We start from the raw sequence: 13,182 nt of genomic DNA on the forward strand, positions 1-13,182 counted from the left end.
ATGTTCCATGGATGTCGCTAGTGTGGCTGCTGTGCCGTGAAATCACATGCCTAATGCCACAGTACAGCAGTGACCAGCGCCACTTTTCCCCTGGAGCTTGAACTGGCCCCTCCAATCTGGCGAGACGAGGCACACTCCAAACGACATTGCGACAACTTCCCGTCCAGCTGCTGGCACCAACCATGGCGACGCTGCCAGATCCCCAGGCCATTGAAGAGCCCTCGTACATCGACTACGAGACGTTCCTGGATCCTGACTTCGTACCTGCTTCCTTCGCCAATTCCCTCGTCCTTTCCACCAACAACCCCGACGACTCCCCGCTAGATCTCGCAACACCCTTGTCACGAGTCCTCTTTGACGCTCAAGAGATCGACTCGCACATTGACCTCCTCACAACCCGCTCCGCCGTGCCCTTGCTGCAGTACACCCAATCGCAGACGCAGGCAAGCAAGGCCATTGTTGCCCAGCTCGATGCTCAGATCGCAAGCTTAAACGACAGCTACAAGCAGCTGGAGAAGGAGGTTATTGATAAACATGCAGAGGCGGAGGAGATACGGCAGGTCGCATTGCGCCTGTGGGAAACGCTGAGGCTGGGGAGGGCAATGGGAAGATGTCTGCAGCTCGGGAGGCAGCTACAAGTTCAGTTCTCCGAATTGGGCGGCCCCAGCACGGGGAAAACCGACTACGGAGCGCTTGTTCGATGCTCATACACGATCCTTTCGCTGCGAGAAGTGCTGGACAGCAGGGCACCAGGAGAAGAAGGCCATGGACTCGAAAAGTTGAACGCAATCAAGAATCTACAGGACACTGTCATTGTACCGATAGAGCGACGCATAACAGAGGTGTCTGAGCGCCTGATTAGGGAATTCGTCATCCCGAGCAGCATCACTTTTGCGCAAAGCGAGGAGGCACGATCACGGCTGACATCAGCCATGACTACGCTGTATCTGCTGTCCCCGTCTATGGGTATTCAGCCAGACAAGTGGTCACCAAAACTGCTTTTGCAAGCCCTCGATACCTATGTTCGTTCTGCGCTGCAGGGAAGCACCGCATCGCTCTCGCGATCTCTGGGGCAGCTCCCCACGCTAGACAAATCTCTCGTCGAAGTCGTGGCCCACTGCCAGAACATTGCCTCGCTTGAGCTGATCCTCGAGGCTACCGAGACTCCAGTCCACCCCTTCTTTCCAGCTCCCGCGAAGAAGAAACAGCACAGCCTCCTCCAGCTGCTGCTATCTCGTTTTGAAACGAGCTCTTTGATTTCCTACTTTTGGCGCACCATGGCGAGCAACATTTCCGCTCGCGTTCAAGAGATAGCTAGTCGAGGAGGTATTGTGGCTCGCACCCTGCGGACGAATAAGAACGTTGTTGGGGATGCCATTCGGCAGGCAGTTGTTAAAGGGGGGCAGACTCCAAACGTCTTTTCCAGCAGCAAGAAGAAGCCCAGTGTCGAGACGAGCTGGGATCGTGAAATAGCTGTTATGATGGGAAGCGTGCTGAACAACATAGGGCGATGATTTTTGAAGGCCATGTGTGGAGGAGTGTATTAGGGAGGTATCTGGGTTCCATTGCTCACTTGGCATGCTTCGATAGACTTGGCGATTTGGTTCAATCGAGCAAAGGATACCCATGCATATAGATTTGGGCAATGGCCGCCATGTTGTATGAAAAAGAAAAGTTAATGACGAATAATACTGTATCAAAGATTCAGCCTCTCAGAATCATACTTAGAAATCGACGCTTCTGTGTTCTCAGGTTCATCTTCCCTGCCTCTCACTGCCATCCCATTAATGCTTTGTGCCCTTTCAAGATCCAATGCTAATGCCAACGCCACGCCAAGTGATATCTATATTTCCTTGCCCATCAATATTCATCTGGCGGCCCGGGCCAACTCCCCTCCGGCACCGGTATTCTGGCAGATCTCGTATAGATGTGCCTTGCATTCTCCAGGCTCAGGTTTTCCATACAGCCTCCCGTAACCGTTAGTGTCGACTGTGATGTCCCATCAGGCAACAGACCTCGGTGGATGACCCTGACACCGCACGTCTTACAGAAGTAACACTCCAGCGTGCATCCCGAGTCGGTCTTGCGTGTCCACATGCCAACGTGAGGCCGAATACTCTCAGGGAACGGAAGCATGCCCTCAACAGGGAAGATGGCAGAGACACCAAAGGCCGACGATGACTGTCTCTGGCACTCCAGACAGTGGCATACATCGACTGAGAGCGGCTTGGGGAGCACGGCCCGAAAGGAAATGGCTTCGCATTGGCATCGAATCATGGGGTTGGACTCCATTTGTCAGATAAAGCGGGACGACTAATAGCGAGCTACTGGACTGTGCAGCTGCGAGCTTAACCGCTTGTGCGTGGATTGAATACGGTGTGTGTGTCTGTGTGTTCTATCTGGAGTGTCGCAGTATATATGGAGTATTTCTGTAAGTCAGACGGAGGAACTTTAGAAGCTGTGTGCAGCTGGATAGCTAGTAGATGGCTGTCTTTGTTTCTTTTGTAATTTGGAGATGAGAGGTTGTCAAAATTATCGGAGATCTGGGCTACTGAAGGGCGTATGCTTTTAAACATTGGCGCTAAAACGCACTTTAAATCGATCATGACATTGACAACGACAATGACGCGCTCCCAAGTGATATAAGAGATATTGCTTGAATACAATGCAATGACTTGCTTGTATCCAGAATTATTCATTTTTCAACAATTATCAGCTAAAATATCAATGCTATCCTTCTGTGTGCACATCATCAATGATATCATACCTAGGCTGACCACGGAAAACACCGCCATCATATTTTTCTCGCATCCAATGGGGGTGAATATCGTTATAACGAAAAAGTTGCAACGGTGTGCGCGGCTTTTCAGCGTCCCGGCTGCGGCACCGCCGGCAATCGTTCCCCAGCGGCCCTTGTAGCCAAACCCGCCACGCCCCAATTGCTTTACTCTAATTCGCATTAAGCTTCTTGCTTTTCTACCTTCTCCATTGTTCTAACCCAACCCCCTTTTTTCTGTTATTCTTCATCTCTTATGCTCTGTTTTTGTTGTCGTTGATTCTGTCCCAGAGTGCGACGGGCGTCGCTGACCTGAAATTCTCCCTCGAGATCATTGTCCGTGATTGGAGGAGGTAACAACAATTCGTCGTCGAGGATACAGGTACTCTAGAAAACTCGGCGGCGCGAGGCCCGCAACCACACAACAGTATGGTCCGGTACGAGATCTTTGATGCCCGGGACTTGCTGGCCTTCCCCGGAGGCGACAACAGTACAGACACCGTCTTTGGAGGCATCCACTTCAACCTCACCACACTCGAGCACTGGAATTACACCTACTACAGCAATGGCACGCTGTCCAACAACTCCCGCTGTTATCTGACATACGAGCCGTATCAGCCCCAGCTTCTCATCAGCAATGGAACCTTTATCAACGCCACCAAGTGTTACAGCGCCGTGGATCCAATTGGTGTTCGGGGCTACACGGGAATTGGCTTCGCGGCCGTGTATGCTGTTGGACTTATGCTCACACTCACTGCTCTGGCCAAGCACGGCAGACTGTATCTACCCAAGGAGAAGCGCTTCTATCCAATTGGTCGCCGCTGGCAGTGGTATTGGGCTTGCTTTGTTTGCGCGTGCGCCTTGATCAGCCTCTTCACCAACATCGATATCGACCGTTACCATGTTGTGGAGCTTCCCATCATTGTCACTTCCTTCTTCTGGTTCCTCATATGTCAGGGAACCATTGCGCTAGTCTGGGAATCAGTGAGGCATTGGGGAAGCTGGCAAGAGAGGCAGTTCATCGACCCGAATCCCTTTGTCTATCGTACCGACGACCGGCGCGCAAAGGTAGAGTTTTATCTGCCCTTGTGGTTCTATTTCTGGACCTGGATGGTGAGTTTCCCTCTCAATACTGTCAAATATCAAACCTACGTAAGGTCAGTTTCTTACCACGCCATGCTATAGAACTTCTTCCTCGTTGTGCCTCGTGGCTGGTCGTTTGTGGAAATGCAACGATCCCCAGAGCAAACCATAGCCAAGGCGATTCCCACTGCTACTGGAGCGCGATTTAAGGCGGGCGCTTTCTGCCTTGTTATCGCTTGGGCTACAATCGTCTTTTCGCTTCGCCACTCAATCTACCACTACAAGCCGAAAAACCGTGGAGTGTTGAATCGTACATTGGGCCTTGTTAAGGCGATTCCGCTGCGCTTCGTCTTGACCATTCCACTCACTGGCGCTCTTGTTGCTTACCAGGTTCTCATTTCTTTTAACTGGACCTTTTCTGTCATGCGCTACGGTGGAATCGTGCCAGTCATATTTGCCTGGGGCTACGGCCCGTCTTTGCTAATCATCTTCGTGCAAGTCGCATATGGATTTGCAAGCCCCAATGAAGATAAGGCTTTGCTTGCGCAACGGCGACAACGGGGTGAGACTATTGACCGGGAGCTTGGCATTGTTAAGAAGCCGGCATGGTGGAGGCGCGTTAGGGGTGATCACCTTATGAGCATGCGAGACAAGATTTCCCAAAATGTCAACGAGGTCGGAGGCAAGCGCGGACTCAGGGCCAGATTCGAAGATGAGGCGGAAAGAGAGCAAGACGACCCTGCGACCAGCATCGAAATGAACAACATGTCTCAAAGGAACAACCCTCGGGTCGATAGGGCTGGCGTTGCGAACTTGTCATCCACAGGGCCGGGTCGCTACAACGGAAAGTCTGAGCGCCGACAGAATGAGCGAATGGTCGAGTCCGTTGCCGGTGTGCTCTTCCCCAACAGCCCGAGCGATATAGCAGCTGCCGAGAGGCTTCGGAGGATTGCCGAAATCTCGCAGGACGGACCTCCACCGTATCGGGATGAAGATCGGGGTCGCTCGTCCCGACACGGGGCAAGCAACGGACAGAGGAACGGTAGTGCAGATACCACAAACTCGATTGCTGCCCCGCCCCAGCAAGTGAGAAGCATGCTGGACGTTTGAACTCTTTTAACGACTGCTTTACCGGACGGCCAAATTGAATAATGCTTAATGAGTAAGTTTAGGATGATTAGAGTAATGACCAACTTGATGTGGAAATGGAAAACTCCAAAATAGGCCTGACAACAGCTATTACATGCTGTTCGCTTCAGGTTGGCGGTGGTGCTTTCATGATTATATACATGTACTACGCCGTAAATAGATTTTGAATGAAGCCTGGAACTATGACATGATTCATCCTGCATGAGCGGCGACTGAGGTGTAATCCTATTATGCATACACCACCATGAATGATGCCGGCCCTTCTTGATACTAATACCTACATTAGTACTTGGGCATGGATGGCTAAGGCTTGATCTTTTGATGGCTCCTTCGCGCACGTGAACTTGAGATGCCGGCTTGCCACCCCCTTCTTTCTGCATCTGCATAGCACTATTCAATAAAAGCACATGTCAATTCTTGGCATTTCCATCCTCCAATTTTGCCTTTTTTTCTTTCTCTCTCTGCTCGTGTCGCACTTGTTTTGCCGGGGCCCTGCAAAAAGCAGCACAGCTCTTTTGGCAAATGTGCAACCCGTATTATCCGCCGTGGTCACATGGCATTGCAAAAAACGAGGAACAATGATGTTAGCTCCGAAGACTCCCGTCGAACGAAACATGGAGAATTCGGGAGCGGATGGGGTGGGTGTGTAAGAAAAAGGAACTTTGATGGGCATGGCAATCTACCGGGAACTGCATGCCAAACACCTCCCTTTTGGTGTACCTTATATTAGCTCGAAGCCTCGTCCTCAAATCGACGTACCAGACCAGGCTCGGGTTTTCCCAAGTAGAGTTTCCGAATGAACGTCGGCTGATGAACGTTTTTGCCCAAACCATATATGTCGTTCGTATCGATTAAAGCCGATCGGTGATATACGGCTTTTAATGTTTATGAGTTTGTCGTTTTGTCTGTCTACTTTGATCATTGGCCATTCTGTAACTTTGACTCTTTCATATTTGATGCTGACGAGGCGGATTTTCCTGTATATACTTGTACCACCGTAAGCAGAACGCCAGTTTCTTTTGGCAAAGGCTGGGTTGGGGAGCGATGAGAGGCGAGAGCGAGCTGGTGACACAAGAATTGATAGAAGGACGGACTTATGACATGGATATGATGGGATGTTTCGTGTTTCCCTTCTGAAAGGGACGGTTGGTCCCATGGTGCTAACCGATTGCAAAGATTACTTCAAACCTTGAAACCCTTGGTAGCACAGCTTTTTGTAAGTTGGCTCGTACCTACATGTATGGGGTCTATCTATCTACCGAAGGTATGACTATGATGCAAGCAGCGGTTCCGGATATTCGGTCGATACAATGGCGCGACCTGCTTGGACAATGCCACTTCGTGTAGTTACACAATCCATGCATGTAGGTATTCGTACATTTACCAAAGGTGTTCTATGCTTGATGCGGCGCCGGACTGGTGCTCGTACCTGTAAGGCGCGAGATTGTGGGGGGTGGATGCCCGTCCCGAGGCTTCTGAGACAGAGCCTCTGATCTGATGATGCACATCGTTTGAAGAAAGAAAACCCGATGAGCGATAACCAGGGTGTTTTGGTGTGTGTGCGTGTGTGTGCTGGAGAAAAGCTCGCTTGCTCGGCACGCTCCATGCCTGCTATCCACATGCTCGTATGGATGGAGATGCTATGTATATTTATATCGCACTCCCATGTCTATAATACTCCATACTGCTAGTATCATAGGATTTACATGCATCGTCAACGTGATGTGCACGCATTTATTAGCGCAACATACGAGTACACAAGGTATAATACGGCATATATTCTTCCCATACGCAGGTAGAAACGGCAAATCCCCCCACGCGGATTCATTCCTCCACCAACGCGCGAAAATATGCTTCTCCCTTGCTTGCCCGCGTGCACGCACATTGGCACTTTGAAACGGGAAACTCGACCACTCTCTCACACTCTCTCATGTCGTCCAAAACCGATACATCACTTGCATGGGGGCTGCGAAAAGAAATTGTGGGGACACACCCAAGCCATGGTTAGGCGCCCACGACTAGCTAAAGAGAGAGAGAGAGAGAGAGAGAGAGAGGCTGCTAGGTGCTTGTTAGCGTAGGCATCAAGAGCCATGTGGAGAAAAGCTGTCCTCAAGTTTTTGAAGCTGTTTCTTCCCAAGGGCAGACAAGGTTTGCACTACCAAGCGGCCACTTTTTTCGTTTTTTTTTTCTTTGTATTTATCTTTTTTTCTTTTCTTTTTCTTCTGTGAATGACTCTTGGGTGCATAAGACGGGGGTCCAGGTACAAGTCATGCTGCTTTTGCTGTTGAAGGGGCTGGGAGAGGGGTTCCGCTTCTTTGCTCCGTATCAGTGCGTGCTTGTCGGGCTCGCTCTTGGGCGGTAATGGACCACACGGCCAGCTCAGTCAATCACATCACGGTTGGCTTTTGCACGAGTAAGTTAGTAGAGAGGTACCTGCCTAGTACCTTGGCTGTTATCACAAGCCTGCACGAGGTAGCATCGAGGTACTCGTACGTGTATTTCTTTGCAAGCATTGGATTGGATTCGTTCAATCAATCAATCACAGCAGAACCGTGCTCTATCTCGTACGGCAGCTGGACAGGGACATGGTACATGTAAGTCACCTACCTAAGTTACAAAAGGCAGTAGAGACCTGCCAGATCCAGGAATGCAGAATCTCCATGCTGCTGCAACAGTCCAGGCACAGTACGGCACATGCATGCAACTCCTCTGGTTTGCTGTTTGTCCATTCAGTTCGCTCTGTGCTACTGTACGAGTATCATACTTCTTCAGCAGACAAGGTACCTGTGAGACGATGCGAGTTCTGCATGCAAGTACGAGCGCAGTACCGTCAGACAAAAAAGAAGGGCAAAAAGCGCCCTTTGAGGGCCCTGGAAAGCGGGCGTCGCTAGCCATGCCGCTGGGGCCCCACGCCATCTTTCAGCAGGAGTCAATGTACCTGGGCCGCGCACGCTAAGGTGTGCGCAGATGACCTGTACCTTACGTCGGCCCCTCTCGACTACGTCAGTCGCTGCCACTAGCTCGCCCAAGTACCCTTGCCCGGCCGCTCTGGTGTCGAGGTACTTTATTCTGTCTTGACTTTCTGCATCTTTTTTTAGGCGCCTGCGTGGCCTCCTTCTCGCCATGCCCGCGGAACACGCAGCAGCCAAACCTTCAATCTTGTGTGGCATGCCAGCTACTCTGCATGCTTCCTAGTTAGCCATACTATCGACAGTTGACTTTTTGCTGCCCTTTCGCCCTTTGGCATGCCATTTTCCCACTTCCCCGCCTGGAGCTTATTGACACGGCAAAAGTATGCACAAAAGTATCGCGTCCGCCATCTCCGGCGGATCCCCCGGTCAAAGCGAGCGAGCTGTGACGCTGCGCTGCCTCTCGTCATCCTTCCTGGCTGGCCTGGTGTGTTTCAAGCTTCTCGTACAAGTACTCATAGAGCAGGTAGCGAGCCAAACGCTTCGTATCAGAAATCACAGGGCGCGGACGGAGCTCGCATCGCATTGCGACTACTCGTACAGTACCTTGTCCATAATAGAGTGGGCGAGTAGCAGGGCGCTGCCACGAGTCACATGAATGCACATTCTCTGCTGTCCGCCGGTAGCGCGCTGCGATCTGTCTGCAGTTTGCGCCTCAGACAAGGATTCCGTCCTTCCCGAAGAGGAGAGACGAGGCCAAGCCCCAACTGCGCAGCAAAAAGTTGTCTGGGCATGGACATACTTGTACGAGTCTAGGTTCTGATGTGGCAGCTTAGAGCAAAGGTATGGTGCCTTGGCCCATAGCAGGTATCCCCAAGTACAGGCTACCTGATGAGCATCAGCCGCTGCGTGGCAGAGGCTGCCAGATTGCCTTTGTCTTTGTTCTCGACAAAGTGCATCTCGAGCATCCACAGACCAAGCTGTCTTCAGCTAGGTACCCGACGAGTTTGCAAAGGTGTGGTCTTGTGCCAAAATGGCCTTGCGTATTGCCTCACACGCAGGTACCGTATACCGGGTGCATACGGGCTCGGATGCAAAGAGTGAAGAACAACAGCCGCCCTTCGGAACCTTGGTCGATAAATGTGTGCCCATCGCTACGAGCTTGGTTGGCGCCCTGCCCTGCCAATCCGGATCCGGACTCCACCGGGGGTCGCGCCGTCTGGTCTGGGGGAGAAAAAGGCGAGCAAGCCAGAGACAAGCCATCGCCACACGGTGCCCCTGCTTGTCTTCGATTTCGCCGTCGGCAAGCTCAGGGCGTTGTATCTGGCTGGCTGGCTTGACCTTGGTCCGTCCGAGAATCTATCCATCCGTGCGGTAACAAGGTTGCAAGTAGTTGTACGAGGATGTGAGCGAGCTGAATGAAGCACAGTATCATAATACTTCGAATGTAGTCGTGGGTATGCAATCAACGGCTCTTGGATATCAAATTCAAATCGAATCGTGCCTAGAGACAGAGTAAGTCATTAGTTAGCCATCCAGAAGCAACTAGCCCACCAGGCACGCATCGTTGTGTCACCGATCGCAGGGTCCGGCGGCCCCCCTGCCTGCTGCTGGACTGGGCTCGTCGATGCTGTCGCTGGTCTGCTCAGCTGTCGCTGCGTCCTTGGTTTCCGATTCTGATCCTGGCGATCGTCCAATGGCACGGCCGCAACGAGGTCTGCTCAGTGGCCAGGGTGGTCCGAACCTGGCCACCGTTGCTGCTAGCGGAGGTGCATGGCCCAGCGCTAGATCCTTAGGACTGGCACCATGCTCAACTCAACTGGCCTCAACCTGATTGCCATCAGTGCCATCCCATCCACAATCCACATCCACAGTCCACAATCCACAATCCACCCCATCCCACGGCCGCAACCAGCGACGCCTCAGGCAACAGACGAGACTGGAGACTGTGAGAGGCACCAGGTTCGGTTCGTTGGACTTGGACTCGACGCTGTCGGCTAGCGGCAAAGTACCCAGAGCGTGCGCAGCAGGTCACTGCCGGTGCTAGCAGCCACTACTTTTCAGCGTGCCATAGCACCACTCCAGTACCTGGCCGTCGCCGCACTGGTACGAGTACCTCCGGCCGTACCTGGAACGCACAACAGCTTAGTAGCCCTGAGCGAAAGTTGAGGCGCCATTCTATCGTCTCACGCAGCCACTACCTTGCCTCTATTGGTCATCAATCCATTCCCCAAGTCCAAGTCGAGCTTCTTTGCCTTTTGCTACCCCGAAAGCCCAAAGTTACAAGCACAAGCTTTCTGGCCGCCCTTGCAACCTTGCAACCTTACCTTTAGTTGCCCCCTTGTCCTTCCTGACCTTCCGCCTCCGCCTCCCTTGCTGACCTCAAACATCCCCACCATCTTTTTCCCCTCCCCCTCGGCCCTACTTCAGCCTTCTTGCCCATTGCCTTGGCTCAGCAACTGCAACTCCAGCTCCAACCACCAGCTTCGTGGAATCTGCTTCCGATCCCTCGCAACGCCTGTCCAGACCACCACAGTCGCCCGCCAAGCTGCCAACAATCTCGTCTTATCTCGTTCGGCTTCGTCCAATATTTTTGGAGAGCCTGACTCTGTCTGCATCGCAGCCTTGCTTTGGGAAAGACGAAAGACCCGATCTCAACCAAGTACGAGTACGTACAGGCAGTGACAAGCGCCACCTTGTTTTACCCTGCTCTCTTGCGTAATCGGTTCTGCGTTGCATCACTCCTCTCGCAAACCTCCTCCCCTTCCGACTTGCACGACACTGCCGAGTTGACGGCCTGCAAGTCTGCCGATACCACTCGCCATCATCACCGCCTGGTCGCCTCGCTGCGCCCATCATGGCGGCTGCGTTTCGCCCTGTCAACACCCCACTAGCAGCGGAAATTTCCAGGCAGGACATCATGTCACCGAAAAACTCGTCCCCTCGCCCCAGCACAGCGCCGCAGTCTCAGCTACAGCCCGGACACTCACACTCGCCCGACGATGGCAAGACGCCAACCCGAGCGTCCTTTAACAGCATCAACATGGCCAGCCAGAGACCCTTGCCGCCGAGTCCATTTCCCCAGGTGACGCCCGTAGCTGAGTCTCCCGAGGATGCACTCCACCACGATGGCTCGCAGCACTCCAAGTCGCCCAACCGAAACTCGCTGGACGTAGACATGGACGACTCGGATGGAGAGATGGCCGATGATGGTGCCGGCTCCGATGGCGAGAGCGTGAATGCAGACGGAACAAGATCCAATAAGAAAAAGAAGTCACAGCGCTTCTACTGCACTGACTATCCACCATGCAACCTGAGCTTCACAAGGAGCGAGCACTTGGCTAGGCATATCCGGTACGTCAATGAGCGCCCCGATCTTGTTTCTTTTCTTTGTTTCTATTTGCTTTTTCAAATATCGCTAATGATATACTAGAAAACACACCGGAGAACGACCTTTCCAGTGCCATTGCTCCAGGCGATTCTCGAGGCTGGACAACCTAAGGCAGCATGCCCAAACTGTCCATGTCAATGAAGATATCCCCATCGACTCTCTTGCGGCTACTGGTTCGAGATTTCAGCGGCAGATTAGGACCGATAGGGTTCGTCAAGCTGGCAACAGGGCGAGGGCGTCCACCGGTGGCAGCGCCGGCGGCCCTGTTCGAGGACATTCCAAGTCCCTCTCAACCTCTAGCATCTCCAGCATCGCCTCTGTGGCATCGGCCTACAGCCCCCAGAATGATCCTCGTCGACGGCCTCCTCCTCTCGTCATGGCAGCTGATCCCCGCTCCAGGCTGTCTCTGGAATCCTACCGTAGCAGCACCGACAGTACCTTTTCCTACCGACCTCAGTCTCCCGGAGATTTCAGTACGCCAACATCTGCCACATTTTCAACGGCTCAAAGCAGTCCCCGATGGGGATCTAGCGTGGCGTCTCCAGCGTCTCACTCGCACTCGCGATCTCAAAGCATGTACGTCGTGGGTTCCCGGACTCCCGGTCGTCGGTTGAGCGTTCCCTCGGGAGCCAACCCCTTCCAGTACAGCCAGGTTCAGCCTCCAGGCCGCCCAACTGTTGGACCCCCGCTCATGAACAGCTCTCACGCTGCTGCCTTTCAACCTCCGAATGCGAATCTGGTTTCTTCGCCAACCGTTTCGCCTTCCGTGTTTTCCGGTAGAAGAGAGTCTATTGCCAGCACAGGCGAGGAAGCATGGCGGCGGCGAACCTGGCACCCTGATAGCCGTAGCTTTGGCAGCACTGCACAGCTAAACGCCGCTCTCAGCCAATCCGTGCGGCCAAATCCCCCGCCACCTATCGCGAATCCCACAGGCCCGCAGTCCAACCTTCGCCTTCCAGGTATCGAATCTTTTGATCCTCTTCCTCGTTCAGCCTCACCCCCAAGGCGTAACGCATCTCCGATGAGCGTTGACCCCGAGCCTGCTCTGCGACCACCAGTGATGGAGGCCATACAAGCTGATGAGCGGCGAAATCTCAACATGTATGACGTCAGCTTGCAGCGCGGTTTGGGCCGTCTTGACATAGGACACAAGACTCCTCCTCGCGACAGCGCCGGGATGTGGGCGTCTGAAGTCCATAAGGCGGTACAGAGCAAGGTCGATCAGGCACGCCTGAATCCGCCAACGGTCCGATTTGAAGAGCAGCCGCGGCCAAGCCACCAGGTCCAACCTTCAGCCCCTCCGAGTCGATCTTTTCACCAGCATACCATGTCTGCTCCTACCCTCGCTAGAGAACCAAGGGGCCATGGGTGGCATCAATCTCCTCAAGACATGCGGGACCCCCGTGTAGATCGAATGGTGCATCCCAACTTCACTGGTTTCGCTGGTTTTCCAGCACGAGAGCCTCAAGAGCACCCACAGCAGCAGCATTACCACCAGCAACAGCCGCTTCAGCAGCAACAAATGCAACAACAACAGCAGCAGCAACGCCAACAACAGGAGCGTTCGAACAACCCCGATTCACTGAGGCGACTCGAAGCTTTGGTGGCCGTTGCTACCAGTGAAGGCTCCAACACGGCCGCCGCCTACTAAACTGGCTGACTGATTGATGTTCTTTCTTTTGATGGGAGCCAGTGCTTCTGCTGGCCCCAGTATCATGATACCAAGTACTACCAAGTAGTACTGCCTCTGATAATCTCTCTTCCGCCCCGAAACAAGTCATTTCAGCGATGATTCTGGCCTTTTTATGCAACGTTTACGTTAATCTTGCTATTTGATGATATCCTTGCTTTTCTGAGCAGCCTTTGAGAACATG

At 53.0% G+C, this 13,182-nt stretch overlaps 5 protein-coding genes across 5 annotated transcripts; 4 read left to right on the forward strand and 1 right to left on the reverse strand.

Annotated features, from left to right (window-relative positions):
* Nucleotides 1-182: 182 nt before the first annotated feature.
* Nucleotides 183-1,514, forward strand: M431DRAFT_493740 (hypothetical protein; the record flags this gene model as incomplete). The annotated part of the gene is made up of 1 exon (XM_024917151.1): nucleotides 183-1,514. The coding sequence occupies one exon, from the start codon at nucleotides 183-185 to the stop codon at nucleotides 1,512-1,514; it is 1,332 nt and encodes a 443-aa protein (XP_024774980.1).
* Nucleotides 1,515-1,860: 346 nt separating this feature from the next.
* M431DRAFT_83233 (hypothetical protein) lies at nucleotides 1,861-2,277 on the reverse strand (the record flags this gene model as incomplete). The annotated part of the gene is made up of 1 exon (XM_024923289.1): nucleotides 1,861-2,277. One exon carries the CDS (start codon nucleotides 2,275-2,277, stop codon nucleotides 1,861-1,863), a length of 417 nt encoding a protein of 138 aa, XP_024774981.1.
* A 928-nt stretch (nucleotides 2,278-3,205) lies between these two features.
* M431DRAFT_4331 (hypothetical protein) lies at nucleotides 3,206-4,969 on the forward strand (the record flags this gene model as incomplete). Its single annotated transcript, XM_024915110.1, has 2 exons — nucleotides 3,206-3,889; nucleotides 3,962-4,969. 2 exons carry the CDS (start codon nucleotides 3,206-3,208, stop codon nucleotides 4,967-4,969), a joined length of 1,692 nt encoding a protein of 563 aa, XP_024774982.1.
* Nucleotides 4,970-5,321: 352 nt separating this feature from the next.
* Nucleotides 5,322-5,916, forward strand: M431DRAFT_506973 (hypothetical protein). The gene has a single exon (XM_024918900.1). It carries the CDS (start codon nucleotides 5,416-5,418, stop codon nucleotides 5,656-5,658), a length of 243 nt encoding a protein of 80 aa, XP_024774983.1. The 5' UTR covers nucleotides 5,322-5,415; the 3' UTR covers nucleotides 5,659-5,916.
* A 4,739-nt stretch (nucleotides 5,917-10,655) lies between these two features.
* On the forward strand, nucleotides 10,656-13,048 carry M431DRAFT_397696 (hypothetical protein). Its single transcript, XM_024914848.1, has 2 exons — nucleotides 10,656-11,271; nucleotides 11,351-13,048. Exons 1-2 carry the CDS (start codon nucleotides 10,775-10,777, stop codon nucleotides 12,957-12,959), a joined length of 2,106 nt encoding a protein of 701 aa, XP_024774984.1. The 5' UTR covers nucleotides 10,656-10,774; the 3' UTR covers nucleotides 12,960-13,048.
* The last annotated feature ends 134 nt before the right edge of the window (nucleotides 13,049-13,182 follow it).

This window comes from Trichoderma harzianum (assembly GCF_003025095.1).
Source record: "Trichoderma harzianum CBS 226.95 unplaced genomic scaffold M431scaffold_5, whole genome shotgun sequence".
Lineage (NCBI taxonomy): Eukaryota > Fungi > Ascomycota > Sordariomycetes > Hypocreales > Hypocreaceae > Trichoderma > Trichoderma harzianum.

Bases quoted from the DNA above. Each gene is read 5' to 3' on its own strand.
- M431DRAFT_397696 (XM_024914848.1), top strand. From the start codon at position 10,775: ATGGCGGCTGCGTTTCGCCCTGTCAACACCCCACTAGCAGCGGAAATT. The intron at 11,272-11,350 runs GTACGTCAATGA...ATGATATACTAG, and splicing joins CACTTGGCTAGGCATATCCG to AAAACACACCGGAGAACGAC.
- M431DRAFT_506973 (XM_024918900.1), top strand. From the start codon at position 5,416: ATGTCAATTCTTGGCATTTCCATCCTCCAATTTTGCCTTTTTTTCTTT.